General features: G+C 45.4%; 1 protein-coding gene and 1 non-coding gene across 2 annotated transcripts; both read left to right on the top strand.

Moving 5' to 3' along the window:
* The first annotated feature begins 1501 nt into the window (after positions 1-1501).
* CLDN14 (claudin 14) lies at positions 1502-2230 on the top strand. Its single transcript, XM_063078608.1, has one exon. It carries the CDS (start codon positions 1502-1504, stop codon positions 2228-2230), a length of 729 nt encoding a protein of 242 aa, XP_062934678.1.
* Positions 2231-10030: 7800 nt separating this feature from the next.
* On the top strand, positions 10031-10104 carry TRNAI-AAU (transfer RNA isoleucine (anticodon AAU)). The gene has a single exon. It is a non-coding gene; the product is annotated as a tRNA-Ile (tRNA).
* The last annotated feature ends 7140 nt before the right edge of the window (positions 10105-17244 follow it).

Raw genomic sequence — 17244 nt, 5'->3', positions numbered from 1 at the left:
TCTGTGGCCTTGGAGATGGCCAGTAACCTCCGTGTGCTTAATTCCAGCACATTCCTCTGCTCTGAGGAGGACGGGAGAGGCGGGTTTGCCTCCTGGATGCTTTGCTGGTTTAGGATGCTGATGTGACTTGTCAATAGCAGAGACGGGTCCCTTTCCACCTCCAGAACAAGAAGAAACTTGAGGGCCGTAATGAATTGCGGCTCCTTCACTTTAAAAGGAGGAAGCTGAGCCCCAGAAAGAGGCCCCACGTCGCCTAGCAGGTGGGGGCAGCGCCAGGGCCCGGGACTCCCCAGGATTCCTGACTCTCTGTCTTCTCTCATTACCCCTCCCCGGCGGAAGAGAAGAGCTAGTGGGGTCCACTTGGGGACTTGCACTGTCCCTCCCTCCTTCTCTCCTGCCCTCCCCCTTCCTCCCTTCCAATGTTTCCTCAGTGTCCCCTACATGCCAGGCACTAGATAGGAGCTGGGTCCTCACTCCCAAGAAGTGCTCTGGATTTTGCTCTCTTAGAATTTTTATTAAACCTTGGAAATGACCTATTTATCCTCGTATCTCGGAGAGCCAGGTAGCAGCCTTTGTTTCGTAACAAAGCCACCCCTCCGAAGGTCCTCGCTATCGCAAGCTGGGTGCACAGGAACGGGCAGAGTGGTGTGGGGGTGGGGGGACGCTGGCCTGTGGTCCTGGCCGCAGCACCTAAGGAGCTGGTGACCTTGGCAATCCTGCCCCTTGGGGACAATCTCTAGGTCACATCGAGCTCTGGAATTCTGAAGGCCGCATCTGACCTGCCTATAAGGCTAAGCCTCTCACTACCTGAGTGCGTGGGGAAGTCAGTCTCCCCTTCAGAAAATGCTCCCTCCTGATGGGCAGCCCTTTAGAGCGCAGCCTTATAACACCAAGGTCATGGGTTCAGATCTCCGAACTGGCTGGCCACCAAAACAAACAAACAAAACAAACTGAGGCTATTTCCTAAGTCCTAACCGGCACACACCTTAACACTTGGCAGTCCATGCGGGCACGAACAGCATTTGTCGATTCAACGACTGCTACTATTGATTTGAGCGAAAAGAAGGAGGTGAGATCCAAATGCGGGGTGTCTGAGGGTGCACGTGAGGGAGGACGCCCCACGCGAGGCTGGGAAGTGCCGGGAGAAACCAGAGATGGGGGCTCTGCACCACCCTTCCCCAGGGTCCTTGGGACATCCAGGCTGCCCAGATTCCTGCTGTCACCCCGCAGCTCTGGCCTTCCAGGGAGAGCAGCTTATTCTCCCACCCAGTGAATTCTCAGAAACTATTTTTTAAGTATGTTAATTGTCACACCAACTGCCTATGAAAAATCCAGTTTCGGTTGCAGAAATAAATGCATCAAGATAATATTTAACCTGTTTCCTTTCTCTCCCTGCTCTCGCCTCCCTTGGCTTTATTAGGGCTCCTGCAGGCGCCTGAGGAGCGGTGCCACTCCGAGGGACCAGGGTCGTGCCCGGCTGGGCTAGGCCGGCGGCGTGGCCATGGCCAGCACGGCCGTGCAGCTCCTGGGCTTCCTGCTCAGCTTCCTGGGCCTGGTGGGCACGCTGATCACCACCGTCCTGCCGCACTGGCGCAGGACGGCGCACGTGGGCACCAACATCCTGACTGCCGTGTCCTACCTGAAGGGGCTCTGGATGGAGTGCGTGTGGCACAGCACCGGCATCTACCAGTGCCAGATCTACCGGTCCCTGCTGGCCCTGCCGCGTGACCTGCAGGCCGCCCGGGCACTCATGGTCATCTCCTGCCTGCTCTCCGGCATCGCCTGCGCCTGTGCTGTCATCGGCATGAAGTGCACACGGTGCGCCAAGGGCACGCCTGCCAAGACCACCTTTGCCATTCTTGGGGGCGCCCTCTTCATCCTGGCCGGCCTCCTCTGCATGGTGGCCGTGTCCTGGACCACCAACGACGTGGTGGCGAACTTCTACAACCCACTGCTGCCCAGCGGCATGAAGTTCGAGATCGGCCAGGCCCTGTACCTGGGCTTCATCTCCTCGTCCCTCTCACTCATTGGTGGCACGCTGCTCTGCCTGTCCTGCCAGGATGACGCACCCTACAGGCCCTACCCGGCCCAGCCCAGGGGTGCCACGGCCACTGCGGCCACCGCACCTGCCGCGCCTGCCTACCAGCCGCCGGCTGCCTACAAGGACAACCGGGCCCCCTCAGTGACCTCAGCCTCGCACAGCGGGTACAGACTGAACGACTATGTGTGAGTCCCCAGGGCCTGTTGCTCCCTGAGGGCCACTTCAGGGCTGCTGGGCCCCTGAGAGACTTGATTGATGCAGGGGTCCCGGCACACAGTTTACTTCTATTTTTGTATCCAAGGAAATAATGTGAATGGGGGAAATCTTCTTAGGACACAGGGAAGGAAGGGAAAATAAGAAGAGGATAAAGCTCTATATACCAAAGACTCAAAAAAAGTGCTTTCTGTTTTTGTATTTATTACACGTATTTATGTGGGTGACTTAATAACAGCTTATGAACAGTAACTCGGGAATTTGGTCAGCAGGGTTCGTTTGTGATACAGGAATAAACCTTTTGGACGTGGTTGCTTATGAAATGGTCAGTTTTTGTTTCAGTTTCCAGACTGTTATTCTGTGTGCCAAGGTGCTGGTGATCATAGTCAGAGCCTGTTAGGGCTCAGGGCCGAGAGGCCATGCAGCCCTGCGGATGACAAGCACCACTGAGTCCTGATGCCCAGGGCATAGTCACCACCAATGCATGATGAGAAAATCAGAGGACAGTGGAACTAAAATTCATACAAAAGATGCTTGAGTTACCCCCACAAAAAGCAGGCACTGTGTCCCAGCTTCAACTCAGAGGCAGGGCGGGAGGGAAGGGGTGTCCTCAGAAAAAAGATAGTTGCCATAAATTGCAAAATAAGGACAACGTCATTTTCTACCCATGAGCAATGGGTCCCCTTGGATAACAAAACAAGAGTGAGAAGAAAAAACAAAGCAAAGCAGGCCCGGTGGCTTGGCTTTCTAGGCATTGGCAAGAAGCCCAGTTAGGAGTGCTTGTCCCCAAGGTCCCCAGCGGGGCTTCACTGGCTTTTTTTCTGGGTGGCCGGTTTCATCTGCCATGGTGATGCCAGAGAAAGGGTCTGGGGATCCCGATAGCAGGTCTCAACCCACCCTGTCCTCTTACCAGGTTCTTGACTCTGCCACAGGAAAGGATTCAAGAGTAGAGAGTCACAGTAGAAAGTGAGAACAGGTTTAATGTAACAGATAAGAGATACAGGTTCCACAGAGAGACTGCAGCATAGCTCCAGAGACTGAGCAGGGCCCACACCAAGTTTAATACAAAAGTAAGCAATACATACTTAAGTTTAGCACAAAGTGCAGACTGACTCAAGAGAGTGAGCAGCCACTTGCTAAAAGTAAGTTTGCAACAAACAAAGAAATACACACTCCACAGGTAGAACAGGGGCTGGCTCTAGGAAAGTGGACAACAGCCCTGCCTTCTGCTGGGATTCGGCTTTTATAGTTTCGCTAATGAATATTCAATTAAGGGGGTGGCTCCCAGTTATGTAACATAGTCTTGCACATACTCAGTTGGTCTCCTTTTTGGAGCATGTTCATTGGCCAAATCCTATCACATGCACCACACATTCAAGAACATTCTGTGCTCTTTAGCACCCCTAGTGGAAGGTCATCAGCTACTAGGGTTATATAAGCATGCCCAGCCACTGGATTGGCATAAGCCAGCCCCCTGAGTTCTCAATTTCCTTGTTTTGGTGCCCAAAATAGGTCTAACTAGCAACAGGAACTTTCCTCTAGGGGAGGAGCCTGAATCCTTGGGGAATGGCTTATAACCCAGAGGTGTGTCCCAAGCCCAGGGAAACTGAGCACTTCCTATCTCAATAGGAGCAAGTCCCAGTGTCTGTTGGCTGCTCCTTCAGCTGGAAAGAAGTGCTGGGATTGCTGGGTGAGGCCTGGCTGCTTTGAGAACACTGATGGTCCCTCTGGCTGTGACCTAAGTCATATAGTTGGAGAGCTGTAAGTGGTCTCACACACACACACACACACACACACACACACACACACACACACACACACACACACACACACACACACACACACACACCATTAGCCCAGGGAGCTTGGACCTATTCCCATTTTCATGGGGGTTCACACCCTTGTCCCATCTCTGACAGTACCCTACTCATGCCTCTGTCCCAAACCTCGAGTTCTGAATGTGAAAGGAAATACCCTGCTCTGCGGAAGGGTTGAGCCTGAGGCCTACACAGTGGCTCTATTCTCATGGGTCTTGGAGTTCCTGGGCCACCAGAGCTCTAGCCGTCACTTCACGCAAGGAGGAGACCCGCAGTGGATCAGTGCCATACGTGGAGCCAGCTGGCCAGGCTTGCTGGTGTGGCCTGGTGAGACCCTGGCCCCAGCACTGGGGGGCTCCAGGACAAGGGTCAAGATGCATGAGAATGGGTGTGGAAAGTGAAGGTCAGGAGGGCCGCAGCCCAGATGGAGACCTGGAAGCAGCAGGCCTGAGGTCAGTTTGTGCTCCCAACCTCATGTGGTCCTCCAGGCCCTCAGACCAGATCCTCCAGACGGCGATGAGAAATGCAGCTGCTTCCTGCTTCTCCACAGGCAGAGGCTCTCACTGGTATGTGTGTGCATTGAGCGGCACTCTTCTGTTCCTTTAGGCTTTACCATTTCTATGTGAAAAACCACACTGTCGATGAAATCTCTCATGGACCTTTTAGCAATATTGAAAAGCGGAGGGTTTGAGGAACAGCTGTGCACCTAGTAACATATTTCTTCTCTGCTTGGGGTGGTCCTCTAGACGCCAGGCAACAAGTGACACCTCTGGAAGGAGCGGGCACCACATACCTTGGCCTTTATCTAACCACACAGAAGCTCAGAAGGCTGGGGATGCCATTGCATTTAGGCTGGGCATTGAGATCACAAAGGCCATCCATTGTGAGGAAACAAGCAATTTAATCTACTCTTTATAAAAATGGATAAATCTGAACCAACAAAGAACAGAAATAAAATCTTCTGTGATATTCTGTCAGTCCTTACTTGACGAGCACAATCCAGAATGTATCTAGTGAAGTAATCCTAGTTAATAGGCCTATTATAGATGAAAAAAATAACTTTTTTCAAACTCTTTCTCTGAATTCTATCACTAGTAAGATAAAATATTTCTCTCTCCTACTCAGGTGAAAGACTAATAATAGTGATTACATGATCGAGTACTTCCACGTACCAAGCAAACTTTTCACTTACTAATTTTATCCAGTGAGATAAATGAGAATCCAATGAGATGAATACTATTTTAACTTTGTTTTATAAAGGAGGTATATTAGTCCATTTCTTTTGCTTATAACAAAATAGCTGGAACTGGGTAATTTATAAGAAAATTAAATTTATTGCTTACAGTTTCTGAGGCTGGGAAGTCCAAAGGCCATCTGGTGGTAGCAACAGTGACCCAGGGTCTCACATTGCAAGATGGTGGAAGCAGAGAGAGAAAGACAGACTCTCCTCTTCTTTTATAGCCCTCAGAACCACGCCCCTGACCACCATTTTTAATCCATTCACTACTGCATGGTCCTACAATCCAATCACCTCTTCAAGGTTCCACCTTTTAATTACCATAATAGGATTTCCCACCTCTAAACAGTCACAGTGGGGGCTAAATTTCTAATACATAAAACTTGAGGGACATAATTCAAGCTTCAGTGAATCTTGGGGGGACACAATTCAATCCACTGCAGGAGAAGACTGAAGAACAGAGAGATCAAGTTACTTCCCCAGAGCAATTGAGGAAAAGACCCAGGATTCTAACGGGACAGGTAAGCAGGAAGCAAATACGTTAACTCAAGTAAGGGCATTTCTGTCCATGCTATATCCAAATAATTAAGTGAATTGTTTGATGGCCATGTTTGACTCTTTCCAGAACCATCACTCCATGGAGTTTCCAGGAAATGGGTCTTGGCTGGACTGGATGAAAGGTGATGTCAGACCCAGAGGTCCAAGTTTGAATCCCCATGGGAAATGGGAAGTGACACACAGGAAGTGGCATACAATGGCTCTGTCCTACAGCGGTTGATCCAAGTAGAACCTTGATTCCTTTCCACAGGTACCAGATGCAGTCTCTGGTCTCCCTCTTGCTTTCTCACTTTTGCTCGCTTCCAAGACAAGTACTTCAGGTCCTCTGAGTCCCTCTTTTGCCACATTACAGATACAGCCATCACGTAGATGCCTATTTATGCCCAAATCTTCAGGACTAGGAGGTCTTAACCAAGTTATTTTGACAGAAGTATGGTCTTCTTTTGTAGGTACAACACACAACCCCAAATTTCACAATGAACAGGAAACATGAGTCACACTCAAGTTTTCTAGGAAACCATTATTACAGGTGTAAATTTCAACATGACCCCCATGTATTAAGAAATGCTATTTTTGTTTGTTTCTCTAAATCAAATCAAATTTGGCTCTGATCCAGAGAGATCTAAAGTCAGCCATATTTTCTGGTTCCTTCCTCCTGCATTTAGGAGGTCTTAGGGCCCCAGCACTAATGCAAGCTCCAGACTTGGAAGGCGTCGGGAGACCGTCTGCAGACCTTGGAGTTGTCCTGGTTACCCTCCGGCTGCCAGGGCCTGATGCCTTCATAGCCCAGGGCTCCTGAAGCTCTTCCATCCATCCCTGTGAATAGGCCCTGGAGTCTTCCACCCTACGGAGTCCTGGAGAAAATATAACTTTTTTCCAAGTAAGTCCCTGTGAAGTCCTCCTGAAATAGGGCCGCTCCCCTCTTGTACTCAAAGCTCCTGACTATTTCCTCTCTTAGACAACATACCCTAATTACTTTCATGGGCTTAGCCTTTTGAAATCAAAGGCCTCTGAAATATCCCAGAGGATCCTATTTCCATGTCAGCCACTGTTGTCCTAAATGGAAATATTTTGAAAACCACAGCACATTCAATATTTGTGTAATAACAGTCAATTACTTGATAGCAATAAACAAAAGATGTAGTCATCATTTGCACCCTAAAATCCTGGCCCAAAAGCCCCATGCTTGGCCACAATGCCATCTTGCTTCTCCCTGCCTTGGTCCCTCTGTTCCTCACTGCCAGGTAGAGGGAACAGCATGGACAGTGACAATGCAGGCAACAGATGGTGGGTCTGGGCCAGGCGGTGGCCCTGGAGATGAGAAGAGATAGAGACGCATCTAAAGGTAGAGCTGAGAGGATTTATTCACAGCTGGTGTGGAGTGTAGAAAAAGAGGCTTAAAGAATGATGCCAAGATTAGGGACTGAATCAACTGGAAGAAGTGGGTACCATGTTCTGAAATGAAGAAGATTCTAGAAAGAATAGATTTTGGTGAAGTGGATCAAGTCTGTTTTCCATGACTTTGGTCTGAGCTGCCTCAAGTGGAGATGTCAGTGGGTACTCAGATGTAGAAAGCTGGAGTTCAGGGAGAGGCCTGAGCCCAGAGGTGGCATTTAAACCAAGCAGCTAGAGAGGATCATGCTGGAAGTGAGTGTAGCTGAGGAACCAAGAAGGCTGGGGGACTGAGCCCTAGAGCATTTCACTCTTAGAGGCCGGCAAGAGGAGGGATCCAGAAAAGGAGCCAGATGAGGAGCTCCCATCTGGGCAAGCGGAACCAAAGAGGGACGCCCTGGAAGCCGAGGGCATGGCCCATTTCAAAGAGGAGGGGATGATCTGCTAAATAACCTCCTCAAACACCACAGCAACATGAGAAGTGGGCACCCTTGCCACCTTCATTTCGCAGACGGGAAAACTGGGGCTTAGAAAAGTAACTTGCTCAAGTGACTTGAAGATGAACTTAAAGCTCCTTCACCGTGAGAAGACTTCCATGCAACCAGAAATTCAAATTTCCTACTGCACGTAAGTGACAGTTCAGTAACAATAAACCCTAAGAGCTTCTTGGAGACCAAAGAGGGCCTCGTGTGTGTGTCTGAGGGGAGCCGTGGGCAGAGGAACAGGAAGGGAAGCTGACACCATCCTGAAGACAGCAAAAACCAGGTCCACAATTAGTCCTCAGTGTCCCTTCCTCTATTTGTCCAAGGATGCAGTGATAAACCTAGAAGGTGGCTTGCCATTTGTGCACTGTAAGAGCTATCTCAGTGCCTTGAAGGGAAAGAATCGCAATTTCTCCAAAGGTAGTTTTTCCATCGATTATAAACAGAATGGGTAGCTCCTCATGGTGGCCAGAGGACCACCTGGCATCAGATACTCCAGTCACAGCTTTAGTCCAGGCACCACTGGCTATCTTTTGCAAGTTCTGCAGACTAGAGGGAGGGTGGAAGGAGGTGGAGTCTTTGGGAGGGGACTTGCTATACTGAGGCAGGTCAAGGGCAAAGGCAAGCCAATTGCACATTTCTTCTGCAGAAATGAAACAAATGAAATTAGCATTGGAAATGCTCTGCGGCTTACCAGTCAACATGGGAAGAGAGAGGAGAAAGCAGAAAAGCCCCAGGGGGAGTCATAAGTGAGTTAAACAGATTTAACTAAGACTTTGAGGATTAAAAACAAAGCTGCCCCACATCTCCTCCTATAGTATTCTGACTCTTTTCTTGCCTAAGAAGAGACACAGGGGTGGATGAGTGTGAGAGAGAGACAGCGAGACACAGAGTGAGAGAGACAGAGAGAAATATTGAATTCTGAGGTTCTGTATATTGTAAGCCATTTTTTGAATCAAAAAGCCTAAAGCCAATAACTGGGCAACTATCCAAAGGAAAGCACAGAAACTTCATTCTAGTAAATTATTTTAAAATACTACCCACTGGCTTTTGCAGGTGTGTGGCAGGAGAAAGCCATTAGAAAACAACCCATTTCCTGCCTGGGAAAGGCCAGTGGAGGTCACCCCATAAATCAGCAGAGCTGGGCCCCCGGGAGGCTAATCACCTGCCTCTTCCTCACTTTGCCTCTTGCTCTGCCAGCTTCACCCCGGGAAAGCCCAGCACAGTGTACAGTGTAAGGCCCTTCTCCTGCGGGGCTTGCTGTTTAAAAGCTCACCACCATCTTCCCCACCCCTGCTGGGTAAATGATTGACTGGCTCAAGCCTGCCACCTGCCAGGGCAGCCTACCCACTCCTGTGAGAAGCATCAGCTGCCTCCAGCTCTGGGGAGGTCTGGGATTTTTTTTAGTCATCCCAGGCATTTTTCCAAAATAAAGCATTTGCATAGGTTTCCCACCCAGCATAATAAACAGCAAGAAGGTAGGATTTAACGGCCAGGAAAACACAGGAGCGTTTTGGTCTAGTGGCTTCAGCAGGTGTCTGGGGAAGCTGACGCCTGCCTTGGGTAGGAGCTCACCATGCCCTTGCTGAACATGAGCTGGAGGCAGTGGGGACTCAGGACGGTGCAGGGTTGTGACAATGGGGAGTCAGTCCCGGTGCTACACTTGGGAATCCCTGAGCCTGGACGGGATCGGATTCCCAGCCCCCTCCCGATACACGGCATCAGCAGGGGCATCCCAGACAACCCTCTGAGAGGTAGAGGAATCCTCTTTTTCCATTGCATAGCTCCATAGATATTACTGCTATGAAATTCAGCATTCACTTTTGTAATGACAGACGAATGGATAAACAGAATGTGGTCTGTCCATACAATGGAATACATGCTACATGTATTCCGATATACTTCAATGTGGATGAACCTCCAAGAAAACACTGTGCTAAGAGAAAGAAACCAGACACAGTAAGTCATATATTGTAGGATTGCATGTACATGAAATTGTGTAATATTTTCAAGACTCACCCATGTTGTAGCTTGTATCAGAGCTTCATTCCTTTTTCTGGCTGAATAATAGTCCATTGTACAGCTATACCCATGTGCTGTGTGTTTCCTGCTATACCAGCCCAGACAGATTGGTGATTGCCAGGGGGTGAGGGGAGAGGAATAGGGAATGAATCCTTAATGAGTATGGGGTTTTCTTTTGGGGTGATTAAAATATTTTGGAACTATTACTATAAACAGTGTTATAATAAAGATTCTCATCTATGTATCTTTAAAAAAATATTTCAGAGCTGGCTTGTTAGCTCAGTTGGTTAGAGCATGGTGCCAATAACACCAAGGTCCAGGGTTCGATCCCTGTACTGGCCAGCATGAAAAAAAATTGGAACTAGATAGAGGTGGTGTTTGCACAACATTGTGAATGTACTAAATGCTACTGAATTGTTCACTTTACAATGGTTAATTTTATTATACCACAATTTTAAAAATGGCTTATTTTATGTTATGTGAATTTCACTTCAATTTTTAAAAATTGTAATAGTAGGTGGTTTCCCAAGGCTTTCCAGGGAGGAAAAAAGGAGCTCACAGCCTGCAGCTGCAGCTGGGAAGGAGAAGGCAGCGGCCAGGCAAAGTAGGAGGGAGAGTGACACTGCTGTCCTCTCTGACCACGCACAGGGGAAGAGAAATCACTGAGTGATGGCACTGGCCACAGGGGACCTAGAGAGCAGAATGGCTGAGGAGGACTTCTGAACTGTTTGCATTGGAGGACAGAAGAGACCTCCCTGCTCTGTGTCCCCTGCAAAACCTTCAGCGAACCTTGCAAAATCCCAAATGCCTTTAGGCACCTGGGAATGTTTGGAGGGAAAGATAAGAAACACTGGGTTCTACGCCTGGGCTGGCACAGCAGGGACACACACAGGTAGACTCGGGAGCACAAGGACAAGGGGACGATTGATAACTGGATCCATGAGAAGGGAAACTCCATTTAGTCCAAAATTAGGAAAGGCCCCAGCCTCCTCTCATAAACTTCAAAGACCATTGGCCAGAGGTAGTGAGAGAGGACACACCAGGAGCACATGCACAACATGAGCCTATAGCACAGTGGGTGTTATCTAAGGAAGAGACGGACATTCTGAAGGGACGCCCCACCCCCAAACATCCCCTGACTCGAGAGAGCTATAGGCATGACAGGCTCGCTTGGCATGTATCAGAGCTTCATTCCTTCCCACTGCAGAGTAGCCTTCCTACTGCAGAGCAGCAGGGCTTAAAGAAAAGGCACCCAGCTAAGCGGTGCCACGCTGTCCCAGCTCAGGCTTCTCCTGTCTGTCCCCACCTGGACTGCTCCTCCCCTGGATCTTCAAATGCTTATTCCTTCCCTTCTTTCATGTTTCTGCTCAAATGTCAGCTCCTTGGAGAGGCCCCCTTTCCTCATTGAGCAGATCTGAAGACACACATACTTTACAGACAAGTGGCGACCATTTGACAAAATTGTTAAAACACAGAACAAAACCCTCCCAGGCCAGGCTTCAAGGCGTCACTGCAACTCGACTTCTCACCGAAGTGACCAGGGCAGAAGGACAGACTAAAACCCAAGGGTCACCCCACATGCACAGAAAAAGAGACAATTTCAACTCAGTTTTCCATGGTGTCAACAAATTCAGAGGAACCACCGGGCCAGAGTTTCCAGAATGCGGCCACCCACAGCCTCAGTCCTCGTCCCAAACACTCAAGCAATTGCCCAAGCAACAGGTAGAGAATAGAAACAGTCAAGATTCCACCTTCCAGGATAAATGATTCAAATAGTGCTCAGGGACACAAGAAAGGGAAATTCCACCCTTATTATTTTTGAACAATCAAGATAAGAAACATTTTCATCACCTCTGGAAGTTTAGGCACGCCCCTTTTTGCAGCCTGTCCCTTTCTCCATTCCCATCCCCAGCTAACTACTGTATGGTTCATTTACATAAAGCTCTAAAAAATACAAACAGGGATAATCATACCTTGTCACTTATGTATATGCCTTTTATTTCTTTTTCTTGCCTATTGCAATGTCTGTAACCTCAGAATAATGCCGAATAGAAGTGCTGAAAGTAGCATACTTATTGCCAATCTCAGGGGAAAACACCTTGGTCTTTCGCCACCGAGTGTAATGTGAGCTGTAGTCAGGTGTATTTTAGAGACAACTAAATGAATGATGTAGTTTGTGAATTCCTGACTATATGATAACATCTTTCTGCTGACTTGTCATGTGAATGGTAACTTGGCTGGGTATGGAAAAATGAGTTATACAGGGCCGCTCAAACAAAGCCCTCAACAGATATTGTTCTATTTTCTTTTTTCATTTAAAATTTCCAAGAAGGGCTGGCCAGTTAGCTCAGTTGGTTAGAGCACAGCCTTGTAACACCAAGGTCAAGGGTTCAGCTCCCCACACCAGCCAGCCACCAAAAAATGTAAAATAAAATTTCCAAGAAGACATTTGAAGTTAGACTAATTTTTTAGTAGATAACTTTATTTCTGCCATATTTCCTTTAACATTATCTTTCAATAATTTCACTCAAAGTTTGTAGTTCTTTATTATTTTTGTTCTAAATAATGAAGGACTCCTTTGATGTTCAAATTTATGTCTTTCTCTTCTTAATTTCAGGAAATTCTGTTTTTTATTACACATTTAAATTTTTTTCCCTATTCAATTTGTTCTATCATAATTTTGTAGACATTCTATCATCTATAAAATTTGCTGCAGTCTATCGCTTACAAAATCAGCTGCACATTGGATATTTGGGCTGTCTGTCCTCCACGTCAAGCATTGCTTTTCCCCAGATGGAAATGTTTGTTATCTTCTTTGCAGTGATTGTTTCACAGGAGTATGTGTGTGGACATAAACTAATCAAATAGCACACTTCATATATGTGCAGTTTCATGTACTTCAATATACCTCAATAAAATTTAAAGAAAATCTACTCGAAGATGTAATCTCTTTGAAATATAAAATAAAAATAAAATAAATAACTCAGAAGTGGGGAAGCCATATGATGAAACATCAGCACAGAGCACTGAATCTATTAAATATAAATTATATCCAAATAATGCAGAAATTCAAATTATGAGAATATCATTGTTGTAATTCCTGAGATTGAGAGGACTATTTAATTGTTTTTAATTGGACAATGATATGAAGTAGGATAAAAACTCCAGAACAAGCAAATAAATTAGGGAAGAGAGGAATAGGTAGTCCAAGAGTACTAATTTTCTCATCTTTTATATGAGAAAATAAAGACAAATAGTTGTGTTACTAAAATTGATACATTGTGAAAAATAGGCTTAAGCATACTAGTCAAAGTTGCAAAAGTCATTGCTAGTACAGCCACAAAGACTATGTGCCTTCTGTATTAGCCCATTTCTGTTGCTTATAACAAAATACAAGGAATTGGGTATTTTACAAAGAAAAGGAAATTCATTGCTTACAGTTTCTGAGGCTGGGAAGTCAAAAGTCCAGGTAACACATCTGGTGAAGGCTTTCTTTGGTGGTGACTTCAGTGACAGCAGATTATCACATTGAGGAAATGGTGGAGCAGAGAGAGTAGAGCAGAGAGATATCTCCTCCTGCACTCTCCTTTTTAAAGCCCTCAGAACCACACCCCTGACCACCATTATTAATCCATTCACGACAGCAGGGTCCTACAATCCAATCACCTCTTTAAGGCCACGCCTCTCAATTACCATAATAGGATTTCCCACCCTCAGCAGTCACAGTGGGGGCCAAGCCTCAGTGAGGGTGGGGGGCATTCAGTCTACAGCACCTTCCTAATTCAAAGGAGAAAAAAGTCAGCATAACAAAAGGTAGAAACCAAAGAAACAGCAAGAAAGCATTTAAAATATGCACACACAGGGGCCGGCCAGTGGCTCACTCAGGAGAGTGTGGTGCTGATAACATCAAGGCCACGGGTTCCGATCCCATATAGGGATGGCCGGTTAGCTCACTGGGTGAGCATGGTGCTGACAACACCAAGTCAAGGGTTAAGATCCCCTTACCGGTCATCTTTAAAAAAAAAAAATATGCGCACACACACACACACACACACACACACACACACAGTTTTCAGATAAAGGTAATTAATTATAAGACAAACTTAATAAAAGATAGTAATTTTCATTGGATTTAAAAAACAAAATCTGATTATATGCTGATATTTTAAAACAAAATGACTCAGCAAAGTTGAAAGTCAAATTACAAGCAAGATGATAAGTAAGATGATGATACCTAGATAAAAAGAAAGCAAAGGGTATAATATTTATACTGGAGAAAGCTGAATTCTGGGAAAACTCATCACACAGAGTCACTCCATGATGAAGAAATTTATAATCTACAGTAAAAAGATATTTCTCATGAACTGGAAAAAAATGACAAAAACACATTAATAGTAAGATGTTTTAACTCATTGCTTTCAGTTTCTATCATCAAGTATGAAAACAGAACAGACGCAGATGGTCTATGAACAAGGTTGATCTTATACATGTGTATCTAATTCTGTGTCCTGAAAAGAAAGAGAAAATATAGCATACTTTTCAAAGACAACAGAAGACTTACACAATTTTACAATATATTAGATCACAAGGAAAACCTTAATAAATTCCAAGAAATGAAATAGAAACCACATTCTCAAGCTATAATAAAACTAAAAATAATAAGGTTGAAACAAAAAAAAAAATTAATACTCAACCTGTCGGAAATGTAAAACAAAAAAATCTTATTTTTTCTTCTTTTAGAAAGGAAATCAAACTACAACAGCAGCCTATCTAGGAAATTGCAGTAATGAGGATATTATGTATCAAAACCCTAGGGGACAGGGGCAAAGCTGAAGGCAAAATAATAATCATATCCTTAAACACTTTTTGGAATGCAAAAACGAATCATGCATTCTGGTGGGAATAACTTAGAAAAATTAATACAAAATTTAAAGAAAACATAGGGGGGAAAACAGAAAAATTGATTTTTAGTTCTTTTTGAAAAATAAAGTAGAAAGATCACAACTAGTTTGATCATTTCTTTAAAAGGCAGGGATAAGGACAAATACCTAAAATTAGGGTTAAATAAGGGAAATAATTGTAAGACAATACTTAGGCAACTCTGTTCCAGCTAACGGTCTTCCAGGAAAGTATATCTTACTAAAACGGACCAAAGAAAACATGGAAAGGCTAACCCAGTAATTTTGGTAAAAATTGAAAAAGCTGTCCATGAACTATTCCTTCTCAAAAGCCTTGTGCTCAGATGGTTTGATGGTAATTCTTTCTTTCAAAGAACAGATGCTTTCTATGCTAGTTATTAAACTATTTAAGGGCATAGAGAAAGGGAAGCATTCTGATTCTTTCATGTGCCAGTTGTTTACCTACTGCCTCTTGGTTCCAAAGCTGTCCTCCTGTGGTCAACCGGGTACTGGGACTGGGACTCCTTTGCCAGTCAGATTCTAATAGGAGACACTAGAGGGGGTCAGCTTCGGTGGCAGCAGCTGGTCTGCTGGTCTGCAGTTTTCCTTGGCCTACCCTGTACTAGCCTCATCCCTCCTCTGCAGGTGCACCAGCCACAGTCCTCTAGTGCCCCTCCTCAGAGGTCTAAGCACTAACTCCACAAGGCCCACTGTGACCCCAAACTCCCCTTTTATTTCTTCAGTCCTAAGTGAGAAAGCCACTTCCTGAAGCTTTAACTCTGGGTAAGCTTGATGTCACCTCTTTGTTCTTTGAGCCCATCAATGCCTGCGTTACAAATCCCTGTGTTGAATCCCTTCTGTTTGTCATGCCTAGTGTGGTTTCTGTTTTACTGAGTGGACCCTGACTCATACAAGCACTGACTCCAGAGTCAGTAAAAATCTCTCTCTCTCTGTGTGTCTCTGTCTCTGCCTCTCTCTCTCTGTGTGTCTCTGTCTCTGCCTCTCTTTCTGTCTCTCTCTGTCTCTGTCTCTGACTCTCTCTCTCTCTCTCACACACACACACACACACACACACACACACACACACACACCAAACCACAGGCCAATCTCAGTTATAAATATTGATACAAATGCTTAATAAAATATTAGTGAGTAGATAACATAAAGATAAATATAACCCATAAATGACATGAGTTCATTCAAAATAGATCACAGAGTTTTCAGTAGTTCAAAGGAGAAAAAAAAATTGGACCATGGCAAGAAGAACCATTAAGACATTTGATAAACTTCCACTGCCTTTTCCAATTGGAAGAAGAAAACAAAGAAGTCAGGGGGAGAGCTCCTTATGCTTGTATTTGCATAAAATATCTCTGGAAAGACACCCAAGAAACTTACAACTTTAGTTGCCTCTGGAGGAGGAGAGCAGATGACATGGGTGGAAGGTTTTTATTGCATCTTTTCATTACAGCCTTTTGTACCTTTTGAATTTTGAACCATAGGAATGTATTAAATGTTTTTAAATTAATAAACATATTTAAGATTAAAAACTGAAACTGTTTTTAAGACTTGAAAGATGCTTTTTAGTAAAATAAAATTAGGTTACAATTTCCTTAAAATGATAATATACTTCATGCACATGTGTAGGCATGCGTACACATATTAGAAACAAAACAAGGGCACCCACCTCCTCGGTATTGAACGTTATTCTGGACATGTGGGACTATAAAATAGAACAAGAGAATCAATAAGAGAAATAAATGGTTGAAAATGGGAGGAAAATTTATATTTATTTCCTCATAATATGTTTGTATGCCTGAAAAATCCAGCTCAAAAAGATGACTGGTTAAAGAATAAATAAATAGATAGATGATAGGTAGGTGTGTAGATAGACAGTTTAAAAGCTTTAATGTAACAAGCAATAACCTAGTATCAGGCTCAGACAGGATCCAATTAGGAAAACAGACTGTGCCAGCTATTATAAGAGAGAGTAGTTAACATAAGGAATTGGTTAAACAGGCATTGGAGAAGTGAAAAGGGACCGCAGTGGGAGAAAGAAGAAGACTCCCCCCTGACAGACGCCCACATTGTAATGCCCAGAGCCTATAAATACATAAGGTTACACCGTCAGGGAGAGTTGAGGCTGCAGATGGAATTAAGGTTGCTAATCAGCTGACCTTAAAGGAAGGAGGTGCCCCTGGATAATCCAGGTAGGCCCGGTGTCATCACAAGGTCCTTACAAGTGAGGAGGGAGGCAGGAGCAGGTGAACCAGAGAGACAGCAGTGTGAGAAGGACCCAGCCGAGTGTTCTGGCTTTGAGGAAGGAGGAAGGGGCCATGAGCCAAAGAATGCAGGTGAACCGGAAAAGGCAAGGGAATGGATTCCTCCCTATAGCCTCCAGAAGGAGGGCAGCCCTGCCGATACCCTGATTTCAGTCCTGTGAGACAGGTGTTGGACTTCTAACCTCCAGACTGTAAGATAATAAATTTGCGTCATTTTAAGCCACTGCATTTGTGTGGTAATTTGTTATAGCAGCAACAGGAAACTAATACGGGGACACCCAGGTGGCACAGAGAAAGTGACTGCA

This window comes from Cynocephalus volans, chromosome 1 (assembly GCF_027409185.1).
Source record: "Cynocephalus volans isolate mCynVol1 chromosome 1, mCynVol1.pri, whole genome shotgun sequence".
NCBI classification, from domain to species: domain Eukaryota; kingdom Metazoa; phylum Chordata; class Mammalia; order Dermoptera; family Cynocephalidae; genus Cynocephalus; species Cynocephalus volans.
This window is presented reverse-complemented; position numbering and strand designations above follow the sequence as displayed.